Source organism: Peromyscus eremicus, chromosome 4, assembly GCF_949786415.1.
Source record: "Peromyscus eremicus chromosome 4, PerEre_H2_v1, whole genome shotgun sequence".
NCBI lineage: Eukaryota > Metazoa > Chordata > Mammalia > Rodentia > Cricetidae > Peromyscus > Peromyscus eremicus.
Window position 1 is genome coordinate 131,907,619 of NC_081419.1, and position 15,718 is coordinate 131,923,336.

The 15,718-nt window shown below is 47.5% G+C and overlaps 2 protein-coding genes across 5 annotated transcripts in view; both read left to right on the forward strand.

Moving 5' to 3' along the window:
- Positions 1 to 7,210, forward strand: part of Ralgapb (Ral GTPase activating protein non-catalytic subunit beta) — a 92,390-nt gene extending 85,180 nt beyond the window's left edge. For all 3 annotated transcript variants that reach the window (XM_059261823.1, XM_059261824.1, XM_059261825.1), the window contains 4 exons: positions 452 to 560; positions 1,222 to 1,300; positions 2,729 to 2,877; positions 3,553 to 7,210. In XM_059261823.1, coding sequence (XP_059117806.1) covers positions 452 to 560; positions 1,222 to 1,300; positions 2,729 to 2,877; positions 3,553 to 3,746 — 531 coding nt within the window. In that variant the 3' untranslated portion in view covers positions 3,747 to 7,210. The remainder of the gene's footprint in view (positions 1 to 451; positions 561 to 1,221; positions 1,301 to 2,728; positions 2,878 to 3,552) is intronic.
- Positions 7,211 to 9,451: 2,241 nt separating this feature from the next.
- The window catches only part of Adig (adipogenin), a 27,654-nt gene continuing 21,387 nt past the window's right edge, over positions 9,452 to 15,718 (forward strand). The window contains exons 1-3 of one of the 2 annotated variants that reach the window (XM_059261827.1): positions 9,454 to 9,679; positions 13,165 to 13,297; positions 15,287 to 15,573. In XM_059261827.1, the coding sequence (XP_059117810.1) occupies positions 9,553 to 9,679; positions 13,165 to 13,283 (246 nt within the window). In that variant the 5' untranslated portion in view covers positions 9,454 to 9,552 and the 3' untranslated portion in view covers positions 13,284 to 13,297; positions 15,287 to 15,573. Of the gene's footprint in view, positions 9,680 to 13,164; positions 13,298 to 15,286; positions 15,574 to 15,718 lie in introns of those variants that run through there. The other variant, XM_059261828.1, reaches the window with a different exon arrangement.

Sequence of the window (15,718 nt, forward strand, 5' to 3'; positions counted from 1 at the left end):
TGGTATTTCTTTTTGGTTGTTTTTTGTTGGTTTGTTTGTTTTCTGAGACAAGGTTTCTCTATTATAACAGTCTTGGCTGTCCTGGAACTCACTCCGTAGGCCAGGCTGGCCTCAAACTTACAGAAATCCATCTGTCTCTGCCTCCTGAGTGCTGGGATTAAAGGCATGTACCATCACCACCTGGCAGTACTGGTATTTCTTGGGAAGCATACAGCTTTCTGGCCACAGAAAGATTCAGTCCTTTTTTAAACCTTTGTTAAAATATAACATGTGCCAGACAGATGATGTGCAGAGGCAGGCGGATCTCTGTGAGTTTGAGGCCAACCTGGTCTACAGAGCGAGATCTAGGACAGGCACCAAAACTACACGGAGAAACCCTGTCTCGAAAAAACCAAAAAAAAGAAAAGAAAAGAAAAAGAAAAAAATTCTTTCTCTTCTCTTTTTCATATAGCTCAGTCCCAGTTCCAGAATGAAGAAGCTGCCTCAGGGTCGTCCTGTGCCTCCCCTTGGACCTGAGACAAGAGTGTCTGTAGTCTGGGTGGAACGTTATGATGATATAGGTACTGTATGAGGAAAGAGGGTTTCTCTAAGAATGATTAAGATGACAGTGACTTGCCAAATGTCTGAAAAGGGTGACTACAGAGACTTGCAGTTCATAAACCTGGGTTTGTATTCCAGCCTTTCTACCCATTTTCAAGAAACCTGTTAACTGGGCATGATGGCCCTGTTTTCTAGTTTTGATAGAGTAATAGATACAAAGCTGTTAGCTGTTTCTTTGGTCTCCTAGCAGTGTTCCCAGTCTTCCCAGGGGCTCTGGGCCACCTTTTCCATGTGCACAGGTGGTCTCATTTTTATATGATTGCTTCCTTTGTCCTTAAAAGTTCTGCATGAAAAGTTTCTTAGGATTTTTTGTCTATGTGACTTAAGAACATCAGAAATGCATGCTTGGCCTAGAACCCTGTCCAGCTCAGCGTTTATAGGAAAGTGTCACAGCTGCTACTAACCAAGCCCTCACAGCCACAGATCATATTCTCTGAAAGCCCTTCGCTTTAGGTGAACTCAGCCAAACATATTGTGAAAGACAATTGCTTTTATGTGGGGAGTCATTAGGATTCTACCCTGTGGTGTAGCGCAGATGGTACTTGTTGCTGCCTGTGAAGAGGTTAGGAAATGAATTTGGGAAAATCAAGTGGTGGTAACTATAATGTTCTTTTCTTCCAGAAAACTTTCCCCTCTCAGATCTGATGACAGAGATCAGCACTGGTGTGGAAACTACTGCAAATAGTAGCACTTCTCTGAGGTATGGCCGTTTATTTGCTTGAGTTCATCAGCATGTCTGTTTTTATCTGTTGGTTACAGCTTGATAAAGAATAAAGAATTATAATCAAGCAGTGGTAAAGGCAAAAAACTAGGAGCTGGTGAGGTGGCTCAGTAGTTAAGAACACTTGTTTTTGCAGAACAAGTTTTTGTTGTCAGCCCCCATATGGTGGCTTACAACTACCTGTGACTCCAGTTCCAGGGGATCCACCTACCTCATCTGACCTCTGAGGGCACCAGGCACATGTGTGCACATACATGCAGGCAAAATACTCATACAAATAAAAATAAACAAATTAAAATTTTTAAATAAAGAGTCAAAGGGCTGGCAAGATGGCATACTTGTGGCTCTGTTTTCCATGTTTGAACATTTGATAGACTAGTGAATACAGCTGTTAGCTATTCCATTTATCTCCCAGTCAGTTCTCAGTCTTCCCAGGAGCTCTGGAGAGGGGAAAAGCCGGCATATGAGACGCTTAGAAAAAAACAAAATTAAAAATTTACCTTAATTGAAATACAGTTGTTATAAAAAAGTTCTACATATTTGGCAAATTTAATCTGTTAAGTTTGGAGGTATATTATACACATAAAACCATCACCACAGTATATTCTGTAAACATACATATCACCTCCCGAAGTCTTCTACCATTCATGGTATCTATCATTTATTATTGTTGTTGTTGTTAGTTATTTGCTCTGCTTTCTTAGATTTTTAATACAAGACTGTATTATAGCCTTACTTGGTACAGTGGACACTTGATTTCTAGGACTTACTTATTCTGCATAACTGACATTTTGTATTCCTCCAATAAAAACCTTCCTGTTTCCATCTTTAAGCATGTTGTACTCTCTGACTTTATGTTCTTCAGAGGAGTGCTGTTATGTAGAATTTATCTTCTTATGCCTGACTTAATTCTCTTAGCATACTGTTTTCCAGATTTATCCCAACCCCATCTTGTTAAAAAATTATGTGTGTGTGTGTGTGTGTATATATATATATATATATATATATATATATATATATATATATCCCACATTGGGCTTTCGATGTTCCTGCTTGTACTCTGGACTCTGCCTTGACGCTGTAACAGTCATGCTTCCACTTCTGCAACAATAGACTGAGCGAAAGTCATGTATTTGGCAGCCAGATGTTTAGCCCTCTGCAGTATACTTGCTTGGTCTTTCTAGGCCACATCCTTAGAAGTGGTCTTCTAAGAATTTTTTTCAGACTATTTCTTACTTAAAAGCCTAATCCCAGGAATAAGTGCTTACAGCCAGGTTCCAGGCTGAGGCAGCACAGGTTCCAGGAAGAGGACTCTGGGCAGATTCTGCTCCCCAGGCCCTGGTATGTGTTGTTAGATCTCATAGGAAAGATTCTTGTGACTGAACTAAAAAGACTTTCTTTCCTAAGATCTACAACTCTTGAAAAAGAAGTCCCAGTAATCTTCATCCACCCTTTAAACACTGGATTGTTCCGGATAAAAATCCAAGGAGCCACTGGAAAATTTAACATGGTCATCCCCCTTGTTGATGGGATGATAGTCAGCCGGCGAGCACTTGGTAAGGGCTTTGTATGCCGAAGGGCTGTGGTCCTGGCTTTCTTTTTTTCCTCACCTTTAAGTTTTAGTTTATTCTTATTCTTTAACAATCTCATACATGTATTTTCACTTCACAGTACCTTGCCTCATTCCCCTTTGTTCTGCTGAGGCTTTGCCAACCTTTCATGTCTTGTGTGACTCACTGAATTTAGAGAGGGCTCCCTGTATGGGTGTGGGTGGGGTGGGAGGTTATTTATTGTAGCATAGAACAACAGCGGTTATACCACTGACTGCTGCCTTTAACAATTTCATAAACCACAAATAAGTAAGGAAATGGTCTTAATACTTAATAGTCGCTGCCTGTAGAAAATGCTGCTGCCCATGTAAGAAGGGAGTGGGGAGGGGGTAGTATTGTCATCTCTAAGCTTTAATCTGGTGATATGAGTGGGCCTTCACTGAGTGACTAACTACAGAGGAAAACAGCTGTTCTGGCACAGAGCCAAGGGGCCGTGGAAGAGCAGGCTTTGACTCTGGTCCTGTGCTAACGTCTCTCAGCAGTTTGGTCTTGGTGCCCTGTCTGTCTCTGAGGTGGGAAATCATGGGACTGCAGTGAAAGAGTTGCAGGATTCAGAAAATGGGTTCCCTGAACACAGCTCACCCGTTAGCTTACTGACAGGTGTTCTTATCTGTTTTCAAGGCTTTCTGGTGCGGCAGACCGTAATAAACATTTGTAGAAGAAAGAGGCTGGAGAGTGATTCCTACAGTCCACCACATGTCCGTCGGAAACAGAAAATCACTGACATTGTCAACAAGTACCGGAATAAGCAGTTGGAGCCAGAGTTTTATACTGCTCTTTTCCAAGAGGCTGGACTGAAAAACTGCAGTTCTTAGAGCACAGTTTGTCCAGGGCAGTGGACTGCAGTATGGGCTCTGACATCAAAGCAAGACAGTCCTGAAAAATAAAGGAATCACTCCCAAGAACTCACTGTTGAATCACCAGAAGAAACACGATGGGAAGCCACTGGCTGGAGGAGCGCCAGCTTCTGATGAATGGACCTCACACAGTCACACTCCTGCTGAAAACGACAACAAGCATTTTAGCCATAAACTTTCTTTTAAAGTGACAGTTTTAGTAAAATACAAGCCTTTTGAGGATAAAGGCTTTTATGCATCAGTTACATACATGCATTGGTAGTGTCACCAGGCTTGCAAGTTAGGAGCTGAAGATAGTTTATACCTCGCTTTTTAGGAGGGTGTATTCAAAATTAAAATCAGTCTCAGAATCTTCTAAAACTTTTTAAGGCTCAAGTTGACACCATGAAGGAAAGAGGCTGCAGCTTTGTCCTCACATTTTGATCCATTTGTCGCCTGTCACACTGACAGGGTAAAACATAAATGAGTTTTGCTCAGATAAGTCTGACATTAAAATATTTCCTATTTTTTCTCCATATTTAAGCAAGTTGTCCCTCTCATTGCCGTGGAGATCTGTCACATGGCTTCAGCTTCTTAGCAGACAGATGGAAATGGAGGCACAGCTGTGTTCTCTCATGGCATAGTAGTCATGTTTGGGGTTAAAAGCTGTGAGCGAGCAGTGGTGCCTCCTTTCTCCATTACTGTTCAGTTTGATGGCATGATGATAGGTTAGACATGGTTCCTCCCTTAAATACCAAGAAATGTGAGTTCACAACAGGGGCTGGAAGTTAGTTGGCTTCATCCATCATTTATTTCGGGACCAAGCAGCAAGCTGCTGTAGTTGAGGGAGGGTTCTGTTCGTGGTTCAGGAACAAGTGTCCCACCGCCACTCAGTCAGCTCTTTTAGAGAGCACCTGGTTCACAGTCCACAGAACTTGTCATTTCCTTAGGTGGCAGCTGCTGTTACCTTTCCTGGCCTTAGCCAGATGAAGGTACAAGTCCCTGCCAGGACTCTGGAATATTTCTGTCACCTGAATACGTCTCTTCTGCCAAGGACAAAGCATAGGAGGGGGCCAGAACCAAACTGTTTTAGAAGGACTCCTGTTACAGTACTCAGTATATACCTATTGTTATGTTCTTTCTCCTTCAGTAAGATGATTTGTCTTAGAAAACAAGTGACAGCCTAGTTGAAGAGGGGTGCTCCCAGTGGCCCTCTGTTGTCATTGCAGTCTGTAGGTCAGGGGTCCACGGTTTGGGTTGAGGGTCTGTTCTTTTCCTAGGCTATTAGGGGCAGTATTGGACCTGCCTTGTGCAGGTACTCCATTCTAGAAGTGTGTGCTCTGCCGTCTCGGAGCAAGAACTGTGGGTGGAGCATCCATGGTCTGGTTCACCACCACCCCTTTTTTCTCAGCTCAGGTACAGACACCCCCTTGTCATGCTTGTCCCTCATGTCATCCTCTAACCCCTGCTGTGAGCCCAGTTTCCACTCAAGGCACACAGTGCTCTGTCTTTGGTTTGTTTTTAAGTTAGGCAATAATCTAAGGTTTCTAGGCAATAACATGGGGTGAGGAATGGTAAAAATTAGTAGTGAGTTTTGCCCTAAAAATATTTTAGTAACTCAGAAGAGGTGAAATTGAACAACTTTTAAGATGCTTCCAGATTGACACTTCATGGGAAAAATGGGTTCTTGTTCTATCCGAGGTGAACAAAGAATCTATACATACACATGCAATTTAGAACATTCCAGAGGCTACAAATAACTCATATAAAGATGTACTTCCTTCTTGTGATTCTTCTGAAAAACTTTTAATTTGGAGATTGTTTAAATGATACTAGAACGATAATGTATAGGATATGTGTGTTGGGGGGAGCTTACTGGCCCTTCCCCTTCGGTTGGCTCTAGTTTCTAACTCTTTGTAATTCTGATGACTTTGGTAAGAGAAAAACCACGGCAGATGCAGTTTGAAATCTGGGGTACGTGGTAGTTCCCCAAGGAAGGAGGGCTATACACCCCTAAGGCAGAGAAGTCCTAGTGTGCACAGCCATCAGAACTTGGGATGCACCCCCTCACTGGTCCCCTCTGTTCCACACACCATCTGCCCACCAAAGGAGTGTGGTAAGAGCCTTGGGCCTCAGAGTGTGGTTTGGAATCCTGCTGAGTTCACCCTCCCGCCTGCGCTTAGATCACTTTGAACAGAATCTTGTCAGAGGAACGTATTTCATACCTACAGTAGTCTTAGTCGTTCACTTGGTACATTTGCCGCCTAGGTTCAGACACTCGGGGAAACACTGGAACCAGTCTGGACTGTGGCTTAAACTGTTCAGTTGCTGTACTTGGATGGCCAGGCAATCTCAAAGAGGAGAACATTTCTTAAGGTTGTTTAGGCTGGTGGCCCCTCCTGTTCACTTGTGAAGCTGGGATGGGAAGGGGGTTGCTCCTTTGACTGGGAGCACAAGACACAGGACTCTTGCCTCTTTGAACCTGGCAGCCACCTTTCTTGTTTGTCTAGAGTTTCCTCTAAGACCTGGGCTCTGGCCCCTTGAAAAGAATAGTTACAGTAGTAGGGCCGCCCCTCCCCCAGCTGTGCAGATGCATGTGCCATGCACATGTGTATCTGAGCATCTCCCTCTTCCAGCTCCCCGGTTTTAGGGTAACTCCATCTCTGGGCTCACCTATAAAAATACCTACACTTTGGCTGGCCCTGTTGGTGTCTGGCTCATAGGTAGTAGGACAGCCTGGAAGAACAGCTTCCTGTCTGAGCTAGGGAAGAATCAGGTTCTGCAGACTGACCTCTACAGTGATGAGTTTTCCAGGGTGTATTCCTATTGAAAAGTGGAGCACCCCCCCTTCCCCCCCCCCCCAGCATCAGCCTTGGGCACAGCTGGGTAGACGGTGACAACTGTCTTGGAGGTCATTTGACACTCTCCTGGCAACAGTTGTCCCTTATTATTTAAAGCCTGTTGAGGCCGGACCTTCTGTGTTAACAGTGACCATTGGCATCCACTGGTCTGTTCCCAGCACTCCCTGACATCCCCTCTTCCTGAGGAGTCCACCTGGACAGTGGAGTCACTGGTCTCGCTGCTGGCAGAGCCATGCACTGTGTAGGGTTTTCTCAGAATAGCCACCCTTGTTCTTCAGACAGGTTTGCTAATGATGAGGGAAAATGTGTAATTTGGGATTCCACAGTGCCTTGCATACAGTAGGCGCCCAATACCTATTTGTTGAAGCAAATCAAGTTCTTTGTCCCCACAGTGACCAAGGCATCTTCCTCTGAAGGGCTTGGCAGCTGTGGCTAAAAATTAAGTACCATTATTTGCTCGAAACCATATTTACAATTTGTATGAATTTCGGTATATTGCCAAGATGGGATCTTTTTCCTATTGTATTTTCTGTAAATATTTCTGCCACTGATCTGTAAAGTAAAGGAGATGTAAATATGAAAGTGTGCCTGTGTCCCTCGCTGCCTGTGTTGAATCTGCGTCAGCCTGGGAAGAAGGTGCAGAGCTGTTCGTATTTATGCCTGTCCTCCGTCCACAAGAAACCCACAGGATATTGAATGTAATACATGCAGTCAATTAAATTTTAAGGAGCTTCTTATCTAATAACTTGGTGTGTCCTTTTGGTTACAGGCCACGGGGCTGGCTCCTGCATGGTCACTCTTAAGTGACTCTCAAGGAGGGTCAGCTCAGTTTTAACTAATCTAGGTTTTCACTCTGGCTTTTTAGTTTTCCTGAAATATTCAACATTAGGCTAATTTTAAGAGAAAAGGGAATGCCCTTCTAATGCTGGCAGGATCTGTGTAGCATTAAGATACAAAGGCTGGAAGTTGGGAGTGAGTGAATCCTAGGGTAAGTAGGGGCATTTCCAGAGGGGGAAGGCACAGAGGTCACCCATGCCCTCACTGCCCCTTTGCAGAGGTTGGCTGCAGAGGATCTTACAGGAAGCATGTTGGGGCCGTGAGTCTGGGTCACAGGTGATGGGCTGGTGAATCTTGGAAACAGAAGTGAGAGCTGTTAGAACGCCTGTGTCCACCCAGAGCCACCCCTCCAACGAGGCACCAACCCCACAAAACTCTCTTGCTGGATCTGAACTGCCTGGGACCCAGAGCCACCTTCCCCACCTCTTACCCAGCTCTACCTGCCAGTCACAGGACTCCAGCTTGGCCCATTGGCAGAAGCTGACTTCAGTGGCCCCATTTTGGTGTCTGAAAGTTTCATAGCTAGCCAAAAATATAAGCGTTCAAGTTTTTCCACCTGTGTAGCTCAGCTCTCTGACAACTCCTTACTGACCCAGCACCTAGAAATCCCAGTCCTGACTGCCCCTTTTCTGGCCTCTGGGCCTGCATTGTCCATGCCTGCATCCTGCTCTTTGGTGCATGTTTAATAGTGTTTGCCCAGACCCCTTCTGTGGGTCCACTCAGTCTGGCCTGGTTCCCCTTCTCCATAGACTAGTGTCTTCCTCCATGACTCGCCCTCTAACCCAGTTTGGATGCATCAGCTTTCCAGTCTAGAATGATCCTGACTTCAGCCTGTGCTCTTCAGCTGTGAAATGCTGTGTTCTCCCAAGTCAAGCCTGCCTTCCCTCAGACCTGACACCCTCAGGGGCGCAGCCTCGGTGAATGAGGGTGAGCTTAGGAACTGGCATGTTTAATGTGCCTCCCGGCCCCATTCATCTTTTGAAGATTGTGCACCAGCCAGGCTATTACAGACTTCCCCCGACCTCCAATGTCTACTTCCTGCCACAAGTATTAGTAAATACAGGCCGGGTGAGAGAAAGAAGGGTGATACAAATTGTCTTGCCCACTGAGATAAGGGGGCAAGCTTTTAGAAGTCCCTTGCTAAAACTCTCAAAAGGGTAAGTGGGAGAAGCTTCAACATTAATTATTGTTAAAAGTTCTAAGCAGCCGCTCAGTGAGTGACCTGACAGATTTAGCCTACAATGTTCTTTCTAACCAAGTTTGATCCCATCTGTTGGTGTATGGGGGGTGGGTGCACCCAAGGTGTTTTCCTCATCAATTTTGAGACAGGGTCTCTTGCTGAATGGAGCTTGCCATTTCAGCTATCCTGGCTAGCCAGCTTGGCTCTAGGGTTTTCTGCCTCTGCTGGGATTACAGGCAGGCTGACAAACCCACCTAACTTTATGTGGATTCTGGAGATCCCAACTCTGGGCCTCATACTTGAGGGACAGGTGTGTTACCCCACCCCCATCTCCTATTTTAAACTTGGGAGACTCCACATAAAAGGCAGACTTTGGGCTGTTGTGGGGGTGGGCAATGTGGCAATGCTGGACCTGCCTTTCCTGTACAGCAACTGTTGCTGGAACTACCCAGCCTCCTACCTTTCAGCACTGAGCTCTTTCCATTCCCTGCGGTCCGTCCCCTGCCCCACAAATGTGGCAGTGTGTGTGGGTATGTGCTACTGGAAGGCAGGACCCAGGGACCTGGCTGGTTCCTGGCCACATTAACCATGGGTAGGCAAGTACCTTACATTGGCTGACATTTGTCCTGACTGTTTCTCTTGACTTTAGAATTCCTCAGTTCCCTTCCATAAGAGCAGAGGGTCACATGAGCCCAGTGACTGCTGAGCCCACAGCCCTGGCCACTCTTCTCAGAAACCAGTGTGTCTCCTTCAGCCTTCTGCTGCAGGCTCTTTCTGTGACTTCCTTGTTACATCACACTCACTGTTAAGTCACAATTGGGCCAAAAGCAGAGCCTGGCCAAGCTGCCAGGTCCTCGGGCAGCCTGCCTGCTCAATCCAGGTGGCCCCGCATGGCTGCAGGTGCACAATGAGGTACCCTCTGGCGCCGCTGGTGAACGACCTCACGCTCTCTTTCCTGGTGTTCTGGCTCTGCCTGCCCGTGAGTGTGCTGCTCCTCTTGATGATCGTCTGGTTACACTTCTTACTTAGTCAAGGTGAGCTGGTCCAGGCTGGGCTCTTAATTTTGGAGCTGGGCAGGGGCCTAAACAGGATAGAGTGCCCTGAACGACTACAGAAGGGGGCTGAACAGCATTTTAAATGCAGCTCCAGTTGAAAAGAGTTTTTTCCTCCCTCCCTCCCTCCTTTCCTTCCTTCCTATCATTTTTTTTTCAGTTTTGTTTTGGGGGTTGTTTGTTTGTTTGTTTTGAGGTAGGGTCTTATTAGATAGCCCTGGCTATTCTGGAACTCACTATGTAGGCCAGGCTGGTCTTAGACTCAGGTCCACCTGCTTCTGCCTCCTGAGTACTGGGATTAAAGGTATGCACCATCATGCCGGCAGTTGGGAGTTTCTTAGCAGAGTCCCCAAGTTTGACTGAAGCAGATGCTCGTCTGCAGCCCCTCAGAGCCACTGCTAGTACATAGACTTGACTGCTGAATTGGAAAATGGCGCCCCTTTCTGTGCAAAGGCACCGAGCAGAGCTCGGGCTGGCTCTCAGCTTCACTCAGACCCTCCCGTGTGCTTTTGGAAACAGCTTGAACAGGGACATAGCGCCTTCGCTGTTTTGGGGTGCTCACACACTATCCTGGTTTTTGGCCGGACTGAACTCACAGAAGAACTGGCCTTCTCTTGAACACAGGATCATGGAAGCTTATTGAGATTGGTCCTGACCTCAGCACACTATCAAGAGAAGCTAAAGCAGCGGTTCTCAACCTGTGGGTCTTGACCCTTGGGGGGGTTGTCAAAAGGTTCTTTCCCAGGGGTCACATGTCAGATATCCTGCATATCAGATATTTATATTCCAGTTCGTAACAGTAGCAAAATTACAGTGATGAAGTAGGAACGAAAATAATGTTATGGTTGGGGGTCAGCACATGAGGAACTGTATCAAAGGGTCGCAGTGTTAGGAAGGTTGAGAACCACTGAGCTCAAGGCCCAGACATAACTGACCATGAAAGAGGCTAGGGGGCAGATAGGGTGGGATATGGCAAGAGGCACAACACTGTCGTCTCCTTGAAGACCCCTCTTAATTCAGAGGCTTTTCTTTCCCTGTTTCTCAGCTCTGTGACCTCAGACCGACTGGGCAACACTGTGCCCAGCTTGCTGCCAGCTCTGGTCACAAGTTACTGAGGCAACATGAGTAGCACCCTGCATGACCTGCCCCGCGATCCCTCTTGGTGGGCCTGCTAATAGTCCTACTGCAATTTCCTGGCGAGAGCTGCGGGGGGGGGGGGGGGGGGGGCGTGCAGGGGGCGGGGGGGCCCCCCGCGGGTTTGGGTTTCTGAAAAACATGTTTTAAGCTTAATTCACCTCAATTTCAGGGTGAGATAGAGCCCTCCCTTGGGACCCAGCCCAGGCATTAGGCCTGGCAGCTAGGGGAGTCAAAGGCTTGTTATGTGCTAGCTGTGGAAGTGATCTCTGGCTGGGGATGTAAGCTGATAGAGTGCCTGCACAGCATGCAGGGAGCCATGGTTTGATCTCCAGCATGGTAGGGCATGGTGTAATCTCAGCACTTAGGAGGTAAAGACAAGGGGATCAGGTCATCCTCAGCTACATAGCAAGTTTGAAGTCTGGGATACATGAGACTCTCAAAACCAAAACCCTATCCCTCTGGAGTCTAGTATCAGTCTTGTTCCTTGATAGATTATAATAAAGTTAACCTCTTTTGAACATTTAGGAGTTATACCAAATGGGTGATGCATACCATCTCCCTCCAATCCTGAGAAGAACTCTGTGAAAGAGTCCATATTGCCCAGGTGGGGAAACTGAGGCTTGGAAAGGAGAAGCCTTTCCCAGGGTCACAGCCTGTGCGGTGTTATCAGTGCAGACTTCAAATCCTGGTACTGCATCTACTGGCTGTGTGGCTTTAGACCAGAGCTGCCCCAGCCTCAGTTCCCCACCACAAAATGAAGGCAATCACCCCCACCACAAAGTGAAGGTAATCACCCCCACCCCCCACGCACACATCTTTCAGACTAAAGAAAGGTTCTAAGAGGTCTCGAGCTCTTGGTGCAGGGAGCCAAAGACCTGTGTACATGGTACATAGTAGATGCTTGTAGGCTCAGTCAGTGCTGGCTGAGTCAATGCTGGGTTTTGTCACTGTGGAAGGGGGTCAAGGGGGTATTGCAGTGACTTTGAGTGGCTTCTCTGGAGATGACATCTTACCTCCACCTTTGAAATAAGCCCTTTGATCTTCAGTGACGTTGGCCAGTCAGAAGTGACAGCACCCTGGCATCTCTGTCTGCTCTTAGTTTCTCTGTGTGTTCCGCCCTTGTGCTGGGATCTGGCCCCAGGTGGTTGGTGGCCTGCAGCCTCAGGAACCCCAGGCCTGTGGGGTTTTAGCATCATGCAAGCTGAAAGATACAGGTAAACATCAATCATTCATCAGCTTCAGGTGTGCCACTGAGTGGCTAGACCAGGTCTCCCGTGAAGTGAGTGTGGTAATTGAGTCACCCAGGCCTCTCATGATAGATGTGTGTGCTTTTAGGAATTCTTTCATTCACATGTGTGTTCAACACCAAGCAGTAGAAATCACAGATATTTGGTAATGACTGGCCTAGAAGATGAATGGTGGACAGGTCAGTGACTTGGTGTCCCTTCAGTGGGACAATTCCCAATACAGCAGGTACATTAGTTACCGTTCTTATGACTATGACAGAAAAAAACAAACTGACATCTTGGCTCCTGGTTTAAGAAGGGACTATAATGGCGGAATGTGTGGCGGAGCCTGAGATATTGCTCACATCCCATTCTTGGTCAGGAAGCAGAGAAGAGGTAAAAGGAACGACTGTAACACTTCAGGTGGTCCCAGCTTCCCACTCTGGTGAGGCACCACCTCCTGCAGTTTCTAAAGCCTTCCAAAGCAATACCACTAGCTGGGGACCAAGAGTCATGTGATCCTGTGCAGGCCATTCATTTCCCCTTCAGACTGCAGCAGCGGGCTATCTCACACCACCTGGGTCCTTCTGGATCCTCTTTCTAGATTCCTCCTTGTTCTCCATCCAAGGCCATGAAGTCTCAGTGCTGGCCCCTCCACTTCTGGCCTCATAGAGGGCCCCAGGGCCCCCAGGCCTGGCATGCTGAGGAGTATGCTCATTGTTAATAATAATAAACTAATTGGCTGATAGCAGGCCAAGAGGAGATTGAGTGAGACAGCCTGACGCAGAATGATGGGAGGAGGAAGGGTGGAGTCAGGGGAGTTGAGAGAGATGCCAGCCAGCTACTGAGCAAGCAGGATGTGTAAAAAATGAGGTAACAAGCCATGAGCTACGTGGCAAAGCATAAATAGAAATATGGGTTAATTTAAGTGTAAGAGTTAGCTAGTAACAAGCTCGAGCTATCGGCCAAGCATTTATAAGTAATATTAAGCCTCTGCGTGTTTATTTGAGACCAGGTGGGTTCACACTTGCAGGTGACTCCTCTGGAGCTGGGGAGCACTATAGGCTGAGTCTACCCCAGAAGCCTTGTCTCTGGTCTCCACAGATTCAAAGGAAGATGATTCAGATTTATGTTTCAACTGGGAGCCCTGGAGCAAAGGACCAGCTGAGTCTGGCTGTGAGGAGGAGACATTCTGTGACCATGAGGACAGCCTCCACTGGTGAGCCTGCTCTACCAGGTAAGGCCTTTGTGGGAATAGGAGGCTTCAAGAAGGCCCTAGGCCTGCCCAAAGCCTCAGCAGCTGACTCATTGGAGCATGCTGCCTTGGTATACAGCTGGACGAAGAGGCAGGTTTAGATAAACTCATAGGTGCAGTCTCTGTAAGGGAGTAGTCTTCAGGCCATAGACGTCTGGGGAAAGAGAGCTGTGGTGGACATTTTCTGCACACTGTGAACGTTTACACTCAGACCAGAGGAAGATTTTTGCCATCCCTCTGAGCCTCACCCCACTGGTGGTGGGGGAGGACACTTCCATGGATCTGTGGCATTGGAGTCCTTTACATGGTTGTGCTCATATCAACACACATTCCCTCACAATGTCACTAGCTCCTACACTGTCCCCTGGTGGACAGCTGCCTGTCTGGTGTGTGGAGGACCAGTCTCCACTGCTGTAAAGACTTCCCCACTCCCTTCCTCTCTGACCTTACCTCAGAGGTTTGTGCTGGTTCTTCCCTCTGCCTAGTAGCTTCCTCCCACAGGCAGCTGTTGGATACCCTTTCTTACCTCCCACATCTTGCTCAAATGTCACTTTGTCAGGGGGTTCCCCCAATATTTGATATTACATTGCTCCTTCCAATGTAATACCCTGCACTGTTTCCATGGTGCAGCACTTACCAACTTCCAGAAACAGATAATGGAGGCATCCAAACACCCAAAGCCCTTCCTGACACATGGTGGGGGCATTCCACATACACTGGCAGAAGCCCATGATACCAGTCTTCATCCTGGGTTAATGGTCCTGGAATGTGCCAAGTGTGTGCCTTCTAGCCTCTCATTGTGAGAGCTGTGGTAAGGATACTCTCACCTCCACGTACATGTGGGAACTTGGGGTACCAGAGCGGTTAAAGAATTTACCCAGAATGCCAGGCAGTGGTGGTACAAGCCTTTAGTTCCTGCCCTTGGGAGGCAGGGGCAGGTGGATCTCTGAGTTGGAGGCCAGCCTGGTCTACAGACTGAGTTCCAGGATAACCAGGGCTACATAGAGAAAACCTGTCTCAACAAACAAACAAACAAATTTTTGTTCAGAAGAGCAGAGTCTTGGCATCCATTCCCATGGAGCTACTGCTGTTCCCAGCCAGTGACTCCCAAATACATGTCATCACTCTAATCCTCCTCCGTGCTGTCATCTGTGTTTAAGCTCTCCATGTCTGGGGTGGGATTCTCCACTGCCATTGCCACCCAACGAATCAAAGCCCAGGGACTTCGTCCCCTCCTCTCGCCTCCCTCCCTCCCCACAGCGGGCAGCCGACTCAGCAGCTTCAGCCACCACCTCCTGGTACAGCCTCAGACTCCTTCACATCCAGCCATGGCAGCAGGTCCTGCAGAAGCAGAAGACACCCACCTCTTCTTCTCTCTGTCCTCACAGCTACCTGACTGTGAAGCGTGGTCAAGCACCGTGTTCTCTAGTCTACACGGTGGGAGGAGGTGGGACTGAGAACCAGGGCCCCTCATGGAGCCCTCTCTGTGCCTCAGAGTCCTTGTCTAACCTGTCTGGGCCATAGCCTCGCCAAGTGAGGCCCTTTCCTCAGAAAAACTCACACATAAGCATGTGATGGGGTTGGAACACTGGGCAGGCTTCACAACTGTTGAAATCACACAAGGCCCCACGGTCAGAAGCCTGTGTTTGACTTCACTCGCTGCTATGACTGTCTTTAAATTTCTTTTTTTTTTTTTTTTTTTTTTTTGGTGTCTTAGTAGTGTTAGGATTTGAACCCAGAGGCTCAAGCATACCAGGCAAGCACTGTACCACTGAATCACACATATCCCATTCCAAAATTCTCAGTCTGGGGACAAGAGACCATCCATGTCCATCGTTAATGGGCCCTGTAGTCAATGAACAGGGCAAGAAAACAATGTTCAGACTTCATGAAAGGACCCTGTCCATCTGCAGCTAGCCACTCCCAGCTCACTATTGCATCTCTTGCTCTTCATTCTGACTTCATTCCTAGCCCAAGCACGACTTAAACTCCTGGTATGCTTGTCTAGGTCTCATCTGGGCCCAAGTGGATGGAGGGAAGAGGACACTGGTGACCAAGGAGCCTTCCTGGGACCTCCAATAGCCAGACCCACCAAGCCTCTGGCCGAACCATCTGTTTTCCATCGACACAGCTGACCTGGGGCCCCTCAGGGAATAATGGGGCCCAAGCAGCTTACAGGGGACAGCTGGCCAGCTCAACTCACACGAGGTGCTGGGTACCTATTAAAGAAATGGGGGTTCTCCTGTGCCCTGACAGAGCTTCTGGTGTCTGTTCATTCACCCTGACTCCCTCTGGACTGTCTCACCCTCATATCTGTTGAAAGGCAAGCACTCAACTTTCACAGCACACAGCAAGCTCACTTTTTGGTTAGACTGCAGTGTGGATGTCTACAGTCTCTGCTGT